General features: G+C 44.3%; 3 protein-coding genes across 5 annotated transcripts; all 3 read right to left on the bottom strand.

The window, feature by feature from the left end:
* Nucleotides 1-772: 772 nt before the first annotated feature.
* LOC119219125 (zinc finger protein 2-like) lies at nt 773-6413 on the bottom strand. 2 transcript variants are annotated; one of them, XM_037474036.2, is made up of 2 exons: nt 6006-6413; nt 773-3202 (listed from the first exon to the last, which is right to left on the bottom strand). In XM_037474036.2, the coding sequence occupies exons 1-2, from the start codon at nt 6289-6291 to the stop codon at nt 1938-1940; spliced, it is 1551 nt and encodes a 516-aa protein (XP_037329933.2). In that variant the 5' UTR covers nt 6292-6413; the 3' UTR covers nt 773-1937. The 2 variants fall into 2 exon arrangements, with proteins under 2 accessions (XP_037329933.2, XP_037329934.2); XM_037474037.2 differs by lacking the exon at nt 773-3202 and adding an exon at nt 3222-4691.
* Nucleotides 6414-6541: 128 nt separating this feature from the next.
* LOC119219123 (gastrula zinc finger protein XlCGF57.1-like) lies at nt 6542-11052 on the bottom strand. Its single transcript, XM_037474032.2, has 2 exons — nt 10742-11052; nt 6542-9482 (listed from the first exon to the last, which is right to left on the bottom strand). The coding sequence occupies exons 1-2, from the start codon at nt 10995-10997 to the stop codon at nt 7885-7887; spliced, it is 1854 nt and encodes a 617-aa protein (XP_037329929.2). The 5' UTR covers nt 10998-11052; the 3' UTR covers nt 6542-7884.
* Nucleotides 11053-12026: 974 nt separating this feature from the next.
* Nucleotides 12027-18503, bottom strand: dnai2b (dynein, axonemal, intermediate chain 2b). 2 transcript variants are annotated; one of them, XM_037474038.1, is made up of 12 exons: nt 18156-18503; nt 17387-17603; nt 16808-16969; nt 16509-16630; nt 14802-14944; nt 14619-14732; nt 14406-14545; nt 13975-14097; nt 13238-13461; nt 12928-13063; nt 12529-12675; nt 12027-12444 (listed from the first exon to the last, which is right to left on the bottom strand). In XM_037474038.1, the coding sequence occupies exons 2-12, from the start codon at nt 17567-17569 to the stop codon at nt 12211-12213; spliced, it is 1728 nt and encodes a 575-aa protein (XP_037329935.1). In that variant the 5' UTR covers nt 17570-17603; nt 18156-18503; the 3' UTR covers nt 12027-12210. The 2 variants fall into 2 exon arrangements, with proteins under 2 accessions (XP_037329935.1, XP_037329936.1); XM_037474039.2 differs by lacking the exon at nt 18156-18503 and adding an exon at nt 17910-18006.
* Nucleotides 18504-18531: the final 28 nt, after the last annotated feature.

The following is an 18531-nucleotide window of genomic DNA, read 5'->3' on the forward strand; positions in this document are numbered from 1 at the left end:
CTGATTCTAATGGAGAACTTAAGGGAAATGTAGAAATGTTGGACTGAGGGGGGCAGGGGGGTAAGGTCTTTCTAAGGAGACATGACTGTGGTTCTGTTGGAGAGGGTTATGGCTTATCAGAACGTATCTTCTGATTACCTGATCATTTGGTAAATACTGAAAAAATTGTGCTTTGAGAAAAGTTAACGCAACTTTGTTTCCTTCCCGGTGTGCGTTGACCCCTGTAACCGCCGCGTGTTGCAGTCAGATGGAGAGAGCGATACGGTAGTTAAAGATGGAAAGAGCTTTTTGCAAGTAAAACAAACCAAATAACTGTGTCAGACAGAAGGGGATGAATGGCAAACGGAGCACTTTAGGACTAATAGTGTGCGGAACATGTTGGGTTAAGCGAGCTGATAGGATAGGCTAAGATAGGCTACTTCAAAGAGGACCACCATCGTGTCCCTAAAAAGTGGTTTGGAAAAAGTCCTGGCTAAATGTCGGGACATTGTTGCCACTTCAAACGTTATATGATCAAGTCAACATGTTCCACCCGCCAGGATGATCACATTTGTGTAGTTTGTCCGTCTAGAATACACGCTCTATGAATTCATTACTGGTTCATTTATAGGATTGTCTTTAGAAAACATTATTTTAAATGTTTTTAAATCTAACCCTAATTAATATTAATAATGATCGTAATTATCATGATTGCTGCAATTATGACTGAACTCAATCAGTTGACACATTAAACTGAAACAAGACTGAATTCAGTTTATTTCCAGAATCAATAATAATATCAATAACAACAAATGATGTCCAATCTGAAAGAATTGAAAAAATTATTTAACACCCATGCTGTTTTTCAGCCTGATATTGAGAGACATGAACATTTTGGACTGGTACATCAGAATGTCCTGGTTATCACCAAGTCACACCATGCTGACTTGACATAACTATTTTTAGTTACCTTTTATTTATAACCTGAAATTGACCAAAAGTAGTCTTGCGAATGATTTTGAAGGACACCATTCAGCTCATTTATGGTATTTTGAGAGGCTTTACTTTTGGAATGGTAAATCAGAATGTCCTGGTTATCCATAAGTGACTTCTTGGGGATGTGTACTTCAATCTAAAGTGAATTCCTCATGTAACTATTGATTGTTTTATTTTAAATCTAATCTAGAATTGACCAGAAGTAGTATTGTGATTTTGAAGGAAATTGGCTCATGTATGGTATTCTGAGAGGCTTTAATTTTTGAATGGTACATCAGAAGGTCTTGGTTATAGGTTGACATAAAAGGCCCAAGACCATGGTAATGTCAAAGATAAAGTTTGCAAAGCGGCATTCCTGGCGTTAACGATGGTTAACGACCACTGACTTGTGAACGCTTCGTCCGACGGCCGCATTTGTAACCGTTCAGCCAGTGCCCCGACGTGCAAGGAGTAGCGAGGACCCATCCAACGCTGCTTGCAGCTTTAATTCATTTCTGTATTCTTTGAATTGTGTTTTAATGCAAATCACCACTAAAGATGAAGCAACAGTTGTTAATTTATGTTGATTTTATTATTTAATAATTATTTTTATCGAGAAACTCCAGGTCCAGAAGTGTCAATGTCCTTCCATATCCCACAATGCAAAGTTCTGCTGCCTGGAGAAGATAGTTAAGCGCAAACCTTAAGGTCTGATGAAGACCCTGACCTGATGGGTTCTGGCAAAGTCTCGGAGGTGAGTCCAGAAAGTTAAATGATCTTCGAATGCAGCAATCAAGCAACAACTTTACTGGATCGACTGGACTCAGTCTAGATGGCACGCCAGATGTGTTCTCCGTCATTGATGAAGGCATTGCTTATCCTTACCTCACATAGTTCTGTAGAGAACTACAAAAGCTCTGAGCCCCCAAAATGAAAGGCTTAATGACCAAACTGTCTTCTTCTTGACAAAAGACATAGAAACATCATGTGTTCAAAGGCTCCACTTCCTGCTCTACTTTTGAACAGACATCGGCTCCATCCCCCTCAAGAGCAACCTCCCCGCCACTGCCATCGGAACCAACGTCTGCTTTGCCACCATCATCGCCACCGCCTGCCTCACCGCCAGCATCCAAATGCTGCTTCATGTGTCGCTTTAAATGTCCAGTGACAGTGAAACATTTTCCGCAGACAGAGCAACTAAAGGGTTTCTCCCCTGTGTGGACCCTCATGTGAATTTTCAGGCTTCCCTTTTGGGCACAACTCTTCCCACACACATTGCAGCTGAAGGGTTTTTCTCCAGTGTGGACTCGCATGTGTTTGGTCAAGTCTCCTTTTTCAGAGCAGCACTTCCCACAAAACGGACAGCTGAAGGGTTTCTCTCCAGTGTGAACCCTCATGTGTTTCTTCAGGTCTGTCTTCTGAGCACACCCTTTGCCGCAGATCGAGCAGCTGAATGGTTTCTCCCCTGTGTGGTACTTCATGTGTCTATTAAGGTGTTCTTTTACATGGAAGCTTTTGCTGCACACAGGACAGGTGAAAGGTTTCTCCCCGGTGTGGATCCTCATGTGTCGGGTCATGTTTCCTCGCCCGCTGAAGTTCTTCCCACAGAAAAGGCAGCTGTAGGGTTGTTCCCCAGTGTGACATCTCATGTGAGCCGTCAAGGACCCGCTGTCTTTGAATGTCTTATCACAACCCGTACACGGGAACGGCCTCTCGCCGGTGTGGTCTCTGACGTGTCTGTTCAAATTGCCCTTCAGGCTAAAAGTTTTCCCACAATAGGAGCATGGAAATGGTCTCTCCTTTCCAGAAGAGCCGATATCACTCTCAGAGACTCGGTTGAGTTTCTGAGTATCAAGATGAAAACAGGCTTTTTTGGTGTGTGACCAATCAGAGTCATCGGTCTCAGAAGAGCAAGGTGAATGGTCTTCATTATTTGGTTGTAAATTTAGAACTGAGTTCCTGTTTGGTTCTGGTCCTCCGCAGTCCTCTCTCTCAACTTCTGTTCCCATCTGTTGAGTTTGTCTCTGATAAAACTGTAAGGACTGAGCTTCCTCTTCATCATCTTCATTTTTAACAGGAGTGGATAACACCTTCATTTCTAGATCCTGCAGTCCTTTCAGCTGTTCACCCTCCTGACTGGTCCAAAGTTCCTCCTGTTCCTCTTTAATGTAGAGGGGCTCTGGGTCCTCCTGGTCCAGACTGGAGTTCCAGTCCTGCTGCTCTTCAGTCTCCCACAGCTGCTGGACATCTGCAGGATACAGGAAACACACACACACATTAGCAGTGGACCTTGATAACCATGATACGGCCTATATGGGTATCATCATAAAGGGAATACTGTTGAAGTGTATGTCCAGATGTGCAAATATCAGTATATATGTTGTAGTTAAAGAGAAAAGGAAGATGGCACTCAGTATAAATGAAAAGGTTTCAGTTATAGATTAATATTTGATTATCTCTTTTGATCTATGCATTTACAGTTCTAAACTACCACCTTTTATCACAATTTGTTAAAATTCTCTCTGCAAAGGTTTATTTAGATTAAGTGAAGAGCACACTTGGTCTAGTCGAGATCTCCAGAATTTTGTCATTTCATTTTGTGCCAAACTTGCATTTTTCTATGCATACTGCGAGTCGTCTCGGTCCCTCTGTATCTACCATTTACGATGGCTCAGTTATCATAGCAGGAAACAGTTATCCCGATATATGGTATGTGTATCTTTTGGTTTAAACCCAAAACACACCAATCAAATTATACTACTTGAGCCCCTCACAGAGGAAAAAAGACCTGCTAACCCTAACCCACCTGCTGTTAACGCATTTATAACACGTTAACATGCCCAGCCATAATGTATTTATTAGTGTTGTCAAACGATTAAAATAGTTAATCACGATCAATCGCATTTATGTCATAGTTAACTCAATATTAATCACAATTTTGTGTCTATTCTAAATGTCCCTTCCTTCATTTTCTTTTCATTTGATTGCTCATATCAACATGGAAAAGTGGAATGGCTTGCTTTATGCAAATGTTTTATTTTACTGAAAAATAACAAAATATAGTGCGGTACAAACTATAATTATAATTTCAGGTAAACAAGGACTCAGCCTATAGCGCAGTTAAACCGGCAGGGCTCTTTCTACGACTGGTCAATTAGCTTGATTGATTGACACCTCACTGGAATCGTTAGAGCCTATGGAATTAAGCCATTTCTGTCACAATGGGGTGACAGAAGTATGACTCAAATGTAGACTCGCAAACAAAAAGTACTAGTTCCTAGCGAGGAATCGAGAGAGCAGTTAGCGGGCAGAAACAAATCATTTCGTGAAGTTTGGGCCCAGGAGAGAGGATTGAAACCTGGAAAAGCTCCTCCTGGTCAGTGCGGGGGCTGACGGGGGCACGACGACCGACCGCTGAACTCGAATAATTTGTTCAATATTAATTTGTACAGCAGAACTTTATTGGAGTAAATACAAAACATGCCTTCCTAAAACACACATTAGTACATAGAACTATACACAATTCGTACACATTATAAACCTTATACTACTCGTTACAGCCTACATGCGCAAAGTCTGCAACTTCTGTCAGAGCAACAGTTTTTGCGGGGCTTTCTAAAAAAAGATTCTAATGGCCTCTTATAAGGGAAGGCATCAGGAGATGGTCCATTGATGGAGATCCTAACCCAAGCTACCAGGTGTTCTCCTTGAAGTTGGTTCCTGAGGTCTGTTTTCACCTGAAGATAAAGCAAAATGCTAATTATTATCAATACAAAATTAACCTATATAAAGACATTGGGAATTTCAATGTATTTCCATCGTTGAGAAATCCTGTCAGCAGTTTACAGAGAAAACGGGAACAACCAGAGCAACGCTTTTTATAGAACGATTTATTGTGCGATTGTGTAAAAGTGTTCATGAAATACAAACCTTTCAGCCGTCCTCTCTGCACCAAACAGGCTTCCAGGGAGGGTCGTGTTTCCATGACACGAGAGAGACGCGGTGTGTACAAAGGGGGGGGGGGGGGGGGGGGGGGGCTGTGTGTGTGTGTGTGTGTGTGTGTGTGTGTGAGACGCGTGAGTGACAGACGGAGGGAGAGCAGGGAAAATGCAACTGAACGAATGCAGTGATTGATTTAAAAAGCGGTTAAAAACACACCAGCGACGAAAAGTAGGACTAAAAATATTAGTTAACGACCTTTTTTCCACGACTAAGACGAGACGAAAACGGATTTAAAAAAATAAAACTATGACTAAATCTATATTAACTTTCGTTAAACGAGACGGGAAAAAAAGTTACATCTTTTTGTTCTTTTATTCGCGTGCACCAACAGACAAACGTACCGTGTTACTTACATCACATTATTACAGGTCATTTAGCTTTTATCCACGGCTTAATTTCAGCCGTAGAGATATAGTTAATATTAGTAATAATAATATTAGTTTCAATCACTGAATGAAGCCACATTTGGTACAAGAATCAGGAGCTAAGAGCACAAAACTCTTGTTTATTGTTGTCGTTCATTTAAACCGCTCGTTTCATGTAAAGAGCGCGACGGTGCGCGTGTAAGAGTTCATTTACGTGTTTTTACGTAGGTAAAATATTGTTAAATATGTTTAAACTTATGTTGTCTTGTTGTCCTTTGTACGTTGACTGCTGTCACGCAACAACCACCAAGTCAAATTCCTTGTGTCTGACATATTAGGGCAATAAATGTTTCCTGATTCCTGACGTCTCTATATTCAAGGACGTAGATGTCTCTGTGGGAGTTAGGGTCACCTCGGGTTAGGGTCACCTCGGGTTAGGGTCACCTCGGGTTAGGGTCTGAGATAACATTTAGCTAGCATGTCTCCGGACGTTCCGCAAAACTGACCTGCTGTGCAGCTTGACATCAGGCTAACAGTAGCTATGCTAGCTAACACTAGCTAACACTAGCTAGGGGAGGCTAGCATTTCTCCATGTTTGACCTGCAGTGCAGCTTGCCTGAGGGCTAACGGAAGCTAACACTAGCGAACAGTAGCGAACAGCGGCATATCGTCCTCGGCACTGACCTGCCCTGTGCAGCCTGACCTCGGGCTTCAGCACGGCATCGAGCAGCCTCCTCTGGCGACAGATCTCCCGCTCCGACCGCTCCGCTCGCTCTTCGTACTCCGCCACGGTTTCCTCGAACAGACCGACAATCTCCTCCGCAGCCGCCGCTAGCCGCTCGGTGAGCAGCGCTCTCAGTGCCGCCGTTTCAGCCGCTTCTTCTCCCTTTTCCACCCGCAGCAGAACGTCTTCGGCGGCGGCGCCGAGCCGCTCGTGCACCGATACGCGCAGCAGCCGCACGGCGCACATTTTGCTCCTTTTCTGCGGACAAAGAGAGCCAGCGGCACCGCGAACACACGCACCGAGTTCCGCGTCGACGACACTTCGCTGAGAGGAAAGCGAACTCTGTTCGGCGGAAGCGAACAGCGAACTCTGCAGGACCGGAGGGCGAACAACGAGGAGCACTGCGGTACTGAACTGACGTGAGGTGATGTCACTAAGAGGCATTGAGTTATGAAAGCCAGATTAACTAATGTGTTGTTTAGGCTAACACTTCAAAACCGTAAACGTTACGCACAAGTAGCGTCACACACGCACGGTCGATATCAAGGAATTTCCAAGCATCATGACATATATCTGACATACACCAGTAGTTAATGTCCAGCATCAGAATGAAACCATCTTTATCCTTAATTATAAAGGATCGAGGCAGGACTTATGACTGCTAGAACCTCGATGCCTGACCCCCAACATCACAGCGACATCACGATCCTGTAGGTCCACGCTCTTCAACATTAGGAGAACATGACCCCTTCTCACTCAGAAGGAGGCGCAGGTACTGATTCAGGCTCTTGTCATCTCCTGGACTATTGTAACGGTCTCCTGTCAGGTCTCCCTGCTCCATTCCACCTCTGCAGCTCATCCACAATGCAGAAGCTCCACGGGTCTTCAACCTTCCTAAGTTCTCCCACACTGCTCCACTCCTCCTCTCTTCACTGGTTACCAGGGGCTGCCTCATCCAGTTCAAAGCCCTGGTGCTCACGTAGCATGCTGTGAATGGATGAGGTCCAGTCTCCATCCAGGACCTGGTGAAACCCTCCATCCCAACATCAAGCTGCTTGTTCCTCACTGAGAGCAGAACACTGGACTAGATCTCCACTCTTTGCTGTCCTGCTCCTAGATGGTGGAAGGAGCTCTGTGATGACATCAGAACCACAGAGAGCCTTCACATCTTCACACTAAAGACACACCTCTTCAGACTAAACCTCCACTATAAAGAACATCTGTCTTTGCTTATGACTTGTGTTGATAACTTCTGTATTCTTTCTGATTGTTCTTTATTCTAGTTGCTAATAAATACTTAATCACAAACGAGTTTAAGATACTTTTTATTTCTCACAAGGACATTATCCACAAATTTCCACTACAGGTAAGAAAGCCGTGTGTACCTTTATGCTTCATTTAACTCACAAGTTTTTTTCAATATAAAAGTCTCCAATTTCACAGACAGAATAAGTTCACTTATTACTACCTTACAACTACCAAAGACAACCAGCTGTAATACAAATTGTAATAATGTGTTATCTTCAATAAAACCTTTTTAACAGAGGAAAAAAAACTCCAGATGTTTGATTGGTATATTAAGTGATTCAAAGTCTGTACACTGTGATGTTATATACTTAAATTGCTCAGAGGATCTTTGTCTCTTTCCTCCTGAACCATTAAAGATTGTTGAGTTAGAACGTCTAATGAAGTAACATCTGTTAGTAAAGAGACTATTTCAGAGAAAAGCATCTAAAACCTTTCAGCGATATAAAGTAGTCCCTAAACACTACATATGTGTAAGTATGTATTCATATACTGTATGTGTGTGTGTGTGTGTACATCCAGCTGGCCAGAGGGTCACAGCTGGATGAAGTTGGTGTCACATTCCTCCTGGGGGCTTAGGTTTGGTGTCCTCCCAGAGTCCCTCGCAGCTCCTTCTCCGCTGTGGACCTTCATGTGAGCGTCCACCGAGCGTTTCTCCTGGTAGCTTTTTCCACAGACGTTGCAGCTGTAGGGTTTCTCCCCCGTGTGCGTCAGCATGTGTCTCTTCAGATCGATCTTCTGGACGAAGCCTTTGCTGCAGAGCTGGCAGCTGAATGGTTTCTCCTTCTTATGGAACCTCTCATGCGTCTCCAGTGAAATCTTTTGGCGAAACCTCTTCCCACAGAGACTGCAGATGAAGGGCTTCTCACCGGTGTGGATCCTCATGTGGGAGTCCAGGTTGCCGATTTGACGGAAGTTCTTCCCGCAGACCCTGCAGGTGTATGGTTTCTCCCCAGTGTGGATCCTTTTATGCACATCTAGGTGCTGGCTCATGGTGAATGTTTTGCTGCAGATGTCACATTTATAGATTCTGGGCTTCCCTCCAGTGTGGCTCTTGATGTGTCTCTTCAGGACAGTGCTTTCAATGAAAGTCTTCCCACAGAACTCACAAATAAATGGCCTTTCGTCGGCGTGCAGCTTCATGTGTCTCTCCAGAGAGCCCTTCCTGGGGAAGTCTTTGCCGCAGGCTTTGCAATGGAACGGTTTCTGTCCGGTGTGCGTCCTCATGTGGATCTCCATGTCCCTGAAGCTGATGCCACAGATGTCACACATCCGGTTGGCTTCTCTGTGGCTCTGGACGTGAAGCTGCAGACTCTCCGAGGACTCCAACTGCTCTCCGCATACGCCACAGCGGCATTCGGCCGCGTTCACGTGAGTCTCTGCGTGTCGCACAAAGTTTCCTTTGTTGTGGAAGGCGTTCCCGCAGACCTTGCAGCAGTGAGAAGGAGTCAGACTCGGTTTCCTGTGTCTGCTTCTGGCAGCGCGCACGTCGGCGGGCTCGTGAATCCGGACATGTCGCCTCAGTTCGGCGCTCTTGCCGAAGCTTTTCCCGCACCCTTTGCAGCTGAAAGGCGCCTGTCCGTTGTGGACTTTAATGTGCCGCTCCAGAGAGCCGGCGTGGCTGAACTCTTTGTGACACACAACGCACCTGAACGGCTTCTTTGCTGTGTGGATCCTCATGTGAGTCAACATGTTTCCCTTCTGATTAAAGCCTTTTCCGCAGATATGGCAGCCAAATGGTTTCTCTCCGGTGTGCAGCCTCAGGTGGGTCTCCAGAGCACGGATCGAGGGGAACTTCTTGCTGCATATGTGGCAAGTCCTGCTGCTGTCGCGATGCGTTTGGAGGTGCAGCCTGAGGCCATCACTGGACTCCAAGCGCTCGCCACACAGACCACAAACACACTCTGCTTCTTTTAGGTGTTTCTCCACGTGTTTCATCAAAAAGCCTTTCCTGTTGAAAGACTTCCTGCACACTCTGCAGCAGTGGGGGGGGCCCTCTTCGTCACTCTGGTCCTCTTCGTGGTCACCGGCCGGATCAGAAACACAATGTGGTCTGGAGGAAGTGTTGGTCAGAAGGTCCTTCAGATGGTCCTGATCGTCCTGCTTCTGATGTCCATCAGAGGGGCAATATTCTGAACGGAAGAAACACAAACAGTTTACATCTACTATGAGACTGATGTTTCATAAAGACCTTTAACCAGAATGAACCAACAGCACAGCAAAGAAAAAGAAATCTAGAATAAGTGACAAAGTGCAGCTTGATGTTTGTCGAGATGAGAAGGAGGATCTCAGTGGATCCAGGTGCACGTAGCTGGGATCAGTGCACGTCCACGTCTTTCTTAAGTAGACCACGTTTCCATCACACATTCACTAATTCAGAAACGGAGAAGACACCGTGCAGCATATTTCTCACCCGCTGAGCAGCAAATGATGAAATATATGAGTAGGTGAAGCATATAATACACAAAATGCAAAAAAAGGAATACGGCAGCTGTAACTAAATTGAGAGATTGTATTGCTGTATCTGTTCATGTGCTAAATGCGCTGGTTTTACTGAAAAGTGTCTTTGAGTAGCCTACCATGTAAAGCACTATATGAATAAAATGTATTATTATTTAGCCTATAATTTGCCTTGAAAATGATCTGAGGGATTTGATGTTCCTCAGTAACCCGGTTACAGAGAGGTGTAGTTTGCTGACGAGCTACTGAACAGAAATGTTCCAATCTGTCCTCAGCCTTATTTGTTAAGCTGTCACTCATGATGACACGCCCCTCTCAGTCGACGCCCCCCCCCCCTAAGCCAAATCAGGGTGAAATGTCTGAATATGAAAAAAAAGATCCAAACGCAAAAAAAGTTTTGAACCTGAAAAGAAAAAGTTTTGAACCTGAAAATATTAAATCTGCAACCGAACAATGAAAAAATATATTTTATTCAAAATAATAATAAAACTGAGTCAAAACTATATTCAACCCGAAAATATTTTTACTTTTTTTTCCAATAATTTTTATTTTGAATACAGTGTTGTACTTTTCAATGTTCAACGACAAAACTTAAACTTTCAGGTTCACATTTTTTTTCGAACGAACAAAACTTTTGACCTGGTTGTTGCAATATTTCAATAAATATATTTTCTTGTATTTCTTCATACGTCGCAGTGATGTAGTGCTCACGTATACAGTCTCCATTGCTGCAGTGAATATGTGATGCATTTTAATGATTTTCTGCAATACGTTTGTGAATGTGTGACGAATCAGGTGACGCAGTCATACAACGTCTGTCGCTGTTACGTAAACCACGACGCGTAAGCGGGTTCAAGAACTAGCGTGAACCAGGGTGAACTAGGGTGAACCAGCGTGAACTAGTCTAACGCCGGTTCCTCCGGACACAAACCTCTCTCGTCGGGCTCCTGTGGTACCGTCGCCTCCGCTCTGGAGACACCAAAAGCCGTGAAGATGATCTCCACGGCGGCGTTAATCCGCTCCGTCACCTTCTCCTTCAGCTGCTCCATCTTCACCTGTCCGCGCTCCTTCAGCAGCCAGAAGATCTCCTCGGCAGCCGCAGACAGCTGCTCGTCGATGGCCGCCAGCAGGCTGCGGTCGTCCCGCAGAATGCGCGCCTCGGTGCTCTTAGAGCGTTTTTTGGACATTTTGGCGGAACATCCACTAAACAAAGAGGAGCATGTAAACAATGTGTCCACTTCCGGGATCTCTGACTGAGCGTCTTTGCGTAACATGTCGACGTTCCTTACGTTAAGGTGTGACGTCATCCATCACGTGAGTGGGGTTATCTCCAGAATGTTCAGTGCAAACAAACTGCATCTAAACATCTCCTTATTAAACGTTTTCTTCATCTCGGTAGTTTAGTTTCTATAGGTGGTAAAAACATTACATATAAATAATTAAAAACAGACATTTAACCCAAACCACTTAAAAATGATTAGAGCTTATGTCTTCAGTCGTTCTTACTATCTCTGAAAGATGATATTCATACATCCTTTTCAGGGGGTGACAGACATGTATATAAATACTTTACTCAGAAATGATTTGTTTGGAAAGTACTTTACTCTGAGTACTGATTCGTATGTACTCTCAGGCCGTAGGTTTGGTTTCACCATTTGTAGGGACCAGCTCTCTGATGTGGAATTTGAACTGGGTTTAACCCAAGTTTATCTATCATTGCCTCTGCCTTCTCAAAAAACTCTTGGAACTTTTCATCTCTTATTTTTTTCTTTGGAATTGGGGTGACATAGAAAACAGCAGCCGGCATACCAGTGACCTGTTTAGACACTGAAGTTCTCTTAGGCAAGGCCATTTTATTTGTATAAATATTAGTCACACAATGTGCACCACAGTGCACCTACAAGGTTAATGGTTGTTCTTTTTTAAAAACTGCCTGTGCCACGGTTTATTAAAACATTAAAATAAATGGGTGTGTGTACGTGTATATATTTTTCCTTTCATTTATAGTGTAATGTTTTATCCAGCCAACTCATATCTTCTCAGAGCGATGTGTTTGTTGGTTTCTTTGTTTGTTATATTTACTATTTCTGTATGCAGTGGCAGTTAGTCAGTTACCTACCTCCAAGTGAAGCATAACTAAATGTAATATCCGGTTAATCCTCACCGTTTCTGTCTGGAATACGTTGTAAAATCAATAAAAAGATTTATATAAAACATTCACTCATAATGAACATGTTTTATTCATTGCTTTGTTCCAGTATCTGAACTTTCCTTTTTCTGCATGTCTCTCAAAACATAAACAGGGAAATTATTTCAAATTTGTCCTGAAAGAACCCCCAACCCAGATTGGATCTGCTGTGTTTCACTCAATTCATTCACTAAAGAATTTTACAGCGGTTCTCAGAGCTCTGAAGAGAGGTCCTGGTCCTCCCTCTTCTTCCTCTTCATTTCTGTCTCCGTGAGGACGTAGAAGTCTTCCTCGGCTCTGGCCATCAGCTGAAGTGGACTCTGGTCTACGTCCTCTTGCCCTCCATCCTCGGACCGGCTCTGCTCTGAACGACTCCTCTCCTTCAGACGGATCTCTCTCTGCCGGGCCTCCAGGATCTTCTCTCGCTTGGTCTCGCGTTCAAACATCTGTGACATCTCAGACACCATGGAAACAGGGTTATAACGAGCTACTGATGATCCATCTAACGCTGATGTTCAAAGTTTTCTCACAGCAGCCAACAGACTCTTCTCGTTCTTCTGGAGTGTTGACAGTCCAGAGGAGATCTCCAGCAGCGTGACTTCGCCCTGCTGAGAACCGCACGCCACCAACCGCCCATTGTCCTGGAGACGGAGGCTGTACAGGGCCTCGTCACACACCTGAGGGTCACCAGGGCAACAGCAGGGCCATCATATCACAACTGTGAGCTGAGGTAAAGAGTTAATTAATGAGAAGACAAGGACAACCGTTTTGTGGGAGTGGGAGTCTTTTCTATGGAAACACACATTAACTTCCTTCTTTTTTGGATGTTTTCCTGTACTGAGGGTCAAAGGTCAGGGGATGTGGTATGGGTACAGACTGTGTGGTACATTGACGGATAGGTAGATTATGGACACGTGAGCTGCATGTACCTTCAGACTCAGTGTGGGGTCATTCTGTTTGAACAAAATGTCCCACATGTCCAACATGCCGTCCATCTTTACAGTGAAGAAGACAGAGGGCCGGACGGGACTCCAGCAGGCGTCCATCAGATAGGACATCTGATTCCTGAGAGGGGTTAAAGTCTAGCTTGAGTTAGTGAGCAGAATGTCCACCTGGAGTCTTTAAGAGTAAAGAATAAGACGACCAGATGAGACGAGGACCAAATGGTAGTGATCTAATAGGTGGACAAGAAGACAGAGACAACAGATGGGAAGATCACAGGGAAATGTGGTGTCCTACTTAGTCCACATGATGGATGACTCCTTGATGTCCTCGGACCAGATGCGGGCGGTCCAGTCCCCCACGGTGAGGAAGTTTTTTGGGAAGAAAGGGTTCCTTTGCAGAGCATAGACGGGTCCGTGGTGTCCATCATAGGTACAAACCATCTTCTCTGCGGGAGTCTTTGCCTTCCGGTTACAGGACACAACCAGGCCCTGTTCTGTCCCCACCAGGAACTTAGTAGGCTGCAGAGACATAGAGGACAGAGACTCACTCTGAGACATGGAGGACGGTGTGATTGAAGATTTCGCACAGACTCGGAGTCCAATGTGTCTTTCTCCATTTCTCTGTTTATTTCCCTGCAAGGAGAAAAGGTCACAACAGCTACGTCCTCAGTCGACTGCCAACGACTTGGCAAGGCTGTTGGCACACACATGCGTGGCAGACGATGGGGTCTTCTGCCCCCCCCACACACACCCCGGTCGGCCGTACCGATCGTCAGCCGTACGCCATTCGGATCATCACCCCCCACCCCTCCCTATGATTTGAATGGTCGGGCCCACGTTTGATCGAAGTAGGAGTATGTGGCCCCCCTGGCCTAAAGGGACTACTTTGCAGTTGCATTATCTATTTAACTTTAAAGTAACTGTTTTAGATAGATTAAATAGACCTGGGATGTTTTCTGGAATTGATTTAATTGTCCTTTCACCAGCTGCCACGGGGGGGTGGGAGGGGGGGTGTCCATCTCTAAGCCTCACCATAGTAGACTCAAAATCCAGAGAAATGGCACCTAAAGCTCGCTCAGGGTTCCCTTCCTTGCTCGGGTCCAGAACCAGACGCTCTGTTGGTTCACTCAACTTACGGACGTCCCACCAAAGAACCTAAAGGACAGAGAAGGGAATTTTAGTTGTGGGTCATTATAACTGTCCTTTGTTACTCTACCGGTCTTTTATCAAACCACCTGTCCTTTGTCCATCTACCGGTCTTTCATTAGTCTACCTGTCCTTCATCAGTCTACCTGTCTTTTATCAAACCACCTGTCCTTTGTCCATCTACCGGTCTTTCATTAGTCTACCTGTCCTTCATCAGTCTACCTGTCTTTTATCAAACCACCTGTCCTTTGTCCATCTACCGGTCTTTTATCACTCTACCTGTACTTTGTCAGTCTAGTTGTCCTTCATCCTGCTACCTGTCCATCAGTAGATGCAGAGAAAGTGTCCGTCCCCGTCTTGGACTGCAGCCAGATGATCTTGTAGACCGGGTCTCTGTGACTATGCTCCACAGAGGATGTCTCCACTGGCTGGCTGCCTCTCCGAGTGTCCCAGAATGCTAAAACAAGCACACCAAGAGATGATGGAACCTGTGACTGACCAATTAACGGTGCGTATCCGCCTGGACTCACCGATCTGTCCGTTGTAGCTGCCTCCAACTAGAGAGTGGCTGTCTTTGGGGTTGTACTCCAGACACACCAATGGAGATGCCGGCTTGAGACTCAACTCCGGTCGGTTTGGATTTTCTGAAATAAACTATGAGTTTAAACTCTGTGAACTCTGAATTCAGCTGCTGTTTGTGCTGTGTCACAAACCGATGTCCCAGATGTAGGAGTCCAGGCTCATGTCTCTGGAGGTTTTCTGGAAGTCAAGACAGGAATAAGCGGCTGCCAGCTTCTCTCCACCATCAGGATGCCACGACAGGCCAGTGACTGTACGCTTTAGCTCGTTAGGATCTCTGCAGGACAACAATGATGATGAGGAGTCAAAACGTTGCTTTTACTAAAATATACCATGAGCATGACACCCGTCTAATGCTCTGCACAAGTGAGCGTCAGCATAGCTCACCTGTTGCTGTTCCTGTTGGGATGTGAGGAGAGTGTTAATGTGAGTCTATGCACCTTTTTTTCAATTGAATAGATATTAGAAAGGGATTATGACTCCAATTTAACTTTCTGACACTAGCTTGCTATACTCATTTGTATACTGAAATTATTTAAACCATTACCGCCTCCAGAAAATGTATTACACACATATAAACCGTGTTAATGTTTATATGTAAAGTTGTGTATCTACATATATAAAAAAAATTCCCCAAGATGAACGTAAAATAAACATTTCTTGTAAATCTCAATTTAAACATTATTGTAATCAAATCAAATACAAAACCAAAGCTAGTTTCCACTGCCACTGCATTAACATATAGTCTCGTTATCTAGTTTTATATAGAATTTACATTGCAACAGGCAAGGTACCATTTATGAAAAGGTACCAGCACAAACATGTTTCATCTATTGATCAATAACCTCTGATCAGTAGCAGGTGTCTCTGTTGTAAGTTCACACCAAAAGGTTATCTGCGTGAGAAGACTCTGCAAAATCAATGCACAGACGCAAATCAAATTTTCAACCTTTTAAAAAAATTTGCCCGACGCCGTCTTGCAAAAGTCAATCAGCGTTGAGATCTTCTGCTCGTCATCACCTTCCTGCCATGAATCCACTTCATGAAACACAGGCAGCTGAGACTGAGCGCCTGTAAGTTAGTTAGTGTCTAACGAAGGGACTGCGGAAATTATCTTTATTATTGATATTATATATATATATATAAATATACATTATATTGTCGTATTATAGACACAGAGGTAAGCCACGCCCCCTTCAGGCCCAAATGACCGCAGCATTGGTGAGCTGGTCCAAGGACCCAGCTGGATTCACTGAGAAGGGACTTTTTAGTCTGTGAAGTCCATGTTTGTTCTGGATTTCCTTTGGAGAATCTCAGTCATTAAAAACAACCACACACTTTCAGTGATGCAGATTATTAATAAACTTTAAGTCCCCCCCCCCCAAACTACGCAACATCCTGTTGAAAGCGAGACAAAGGTAGTAGTCACTAAACTAACACTCGTTTATTCTGATGTGGCCCCGGTTCCCAGCCATGACTGTCCTTGCGTGGGTGTGTGTGTATGGGGGGGGCAAAGGGTCAAGGCCTGCTTGAGCTGCCCTCCCAAGTTTACAAGACATGTTATTTAGCTGACGCTTTTATCCAAAGCGACTTACATTGCATTATAACCCATGCGTTACATTTTGCCTGCGGAGCAATTAGGGGTCAGGTGTCTTGCTCAGGGACACTTCAACATGGCACATGGGGCAGCCAGGATTTGAACCGCCAACCTGGGGGCTCCCAGCGCATCACACTACTCCATGACCACCATCGCCAAATGTATATACTGTACAATATAGTGCATATGTTAGCATAAATAGTAACATACACACACTTGTCGGAAGGGTTGTCTTGAGCCGTACCTGAAGACGTTGATGGTCTTGGCAGACGGCGGCTCCTGATGTTCCTCCAGCTTCTCCCCGTCCTCAAAGCAGTCCTGGTAGATGTCCACAGCATTGTTCTGTCTGATGCAGTGCTCCATGACCTGGACCACACACAAAACCAGCGATCACCGCACTGGACCCGGGTCCATGTGGACTGAGGGAAGGTAAAGTGGGTTGATGTGGACTGAGCAAAGGGGGAGTGGGTCAATTTGAACTGAGGAAACAAGAATTTAGACAGAGACAAGTGGAAATGGGTCGATGTAGTTTGGGGATCTTACGCTGCCCAGCTGCAGGATGCTGTTGATGTAGCTCTCCTCTTTCTCCACCTTCTTCCTGAAGCGGATGGTTTGTTCCATCTCCTGATGATTCACGTCTTTGGGCCAACCCCCTTCCTCATGGTTTAGACCACAGCAGACAGACTCAAAGCGCTTGGTGTTCACCTGCAGAAAAAAACAGTCTATTTGAGAAGGCTAAATCTCCATATTCATGACACAAGGCAAACACGGGGCTAAGACAGAGAAAGACAACTGTAAGATAACGGAAGGGGAAAATAGGGAAAAGACAAGAGAAGGACAAGGGAAAGACAACGGAAAGACAAGGCAAAAGACAAGTAGAAGACTAGGGAGACACAAGGTAAAGACAAGAGAAGGATGGAGAAAGCTGGAAGAAAGAAAGGGAAAAAATGTAGGACATACCATCACCTGTTAGTTACTAGCAATGGAGCTCACGGTCTTGCCTTTAGAAAACCATGGAAGTATTAACCATCCATGAGATGATGAATGCGATATTTCTCATGTTATAGGGAGGCCTTAATAATAACACAGTTCAAACCCTGGACTAGGTGTGGAGAAGCTCACCTGGTGCTCCGACATGTCCCGGCAGGCCTGCTGGCCCTGGTCTCGGTGGGTTTTCTGTGTAAACTGCGATGCCAGACTCTGGTCTGCAGGAACATCAAGCAACAGCTCTGCAGGGCGGTCAGAGAAGAGACACTGCCGGCCAAACTCACTGCGCAGCTTGGTGTAGACATGGACGATCTCCATCCCATTGAAACAATGGAGAGCACTGACCCTAACCCTAACGGTCAAAACACAGATTAAATAGTCAAGAGAAAAACTAAAAGGTCAAAACACCGACTATACAGTTGAAAGAAAGACTACGATGTTAAAATACAGACTAACAACAAAGACTATACGGCCAAAACAAAGGCTAACAGGTCAAAACACACACTAGTGTGAAAACAAGGACTGAAAGGTTATAAAAAATGACTAAAAGGTAATCGGGTCGAAACATCAACTTATAACAAACAAAACATTGTATAATAACAGTCAGAACATCAAATAATAACAGTTATAACTTCAACCTAATAACAGACAAATTTACCTGTCTAAATGACGGTCAAAACATCGACTAAACGACGGTCAAAAGATCGACGTAGTAACGGTCAAAACATCGACTAAACGACGGTCAAAAGATCGACGTAGTAACGGTCAAAACATCGACTAAACGACGGTCAAAAGATCGACGTAGTAACGGTCAAAAGATCGACTAAATGACGGTCAAAACATCGACGTAGTAACGAACGACGTGGAAACAACTGACAGAATAAGCTTACGGGATCAAACTTACTGAAGCCTGGTGGAAGGTTAGCCGAATACTAGCAACGAGACAGTTAGCCGTATCCTAGCAACACGAACGTTTTATTGACAACAAACCAAACAGTAAATAGAAGATAATAACGAAAAAGTGCATCATACTAAACTTGACTTTTAATAAAAAGTCATATATCTCAAGTATATACTAGAAGATATACTTGATATGCAGAATAATATATATATATATGTTATAGTTATTGCTGGTCATCAGGTGACTTTATATAATGTTGGTAGTTTAAACCATAGTATTAAATCTTCATGAATTAGTTGATTGTTTACTCTTGACATGTAAAGAAGTATCAGAGAATGTAAATAGTGATTTGAGGTACTTGGTTCCATTCCACCACTGG

Source organism: Pungitius pungitius, chromosome 17, assembly GCF_949316345.1.
Source record: "Pungitius pungitius chromosome 17, fPunPun2.1, whole genome shotgun sequence".
Lineage (NCBI taxonomy): Eukaryota > Metazoa > Chordata > Actinopteri > Perciformes > Gasterosteidae > Pungitius > Pungitius pungitius.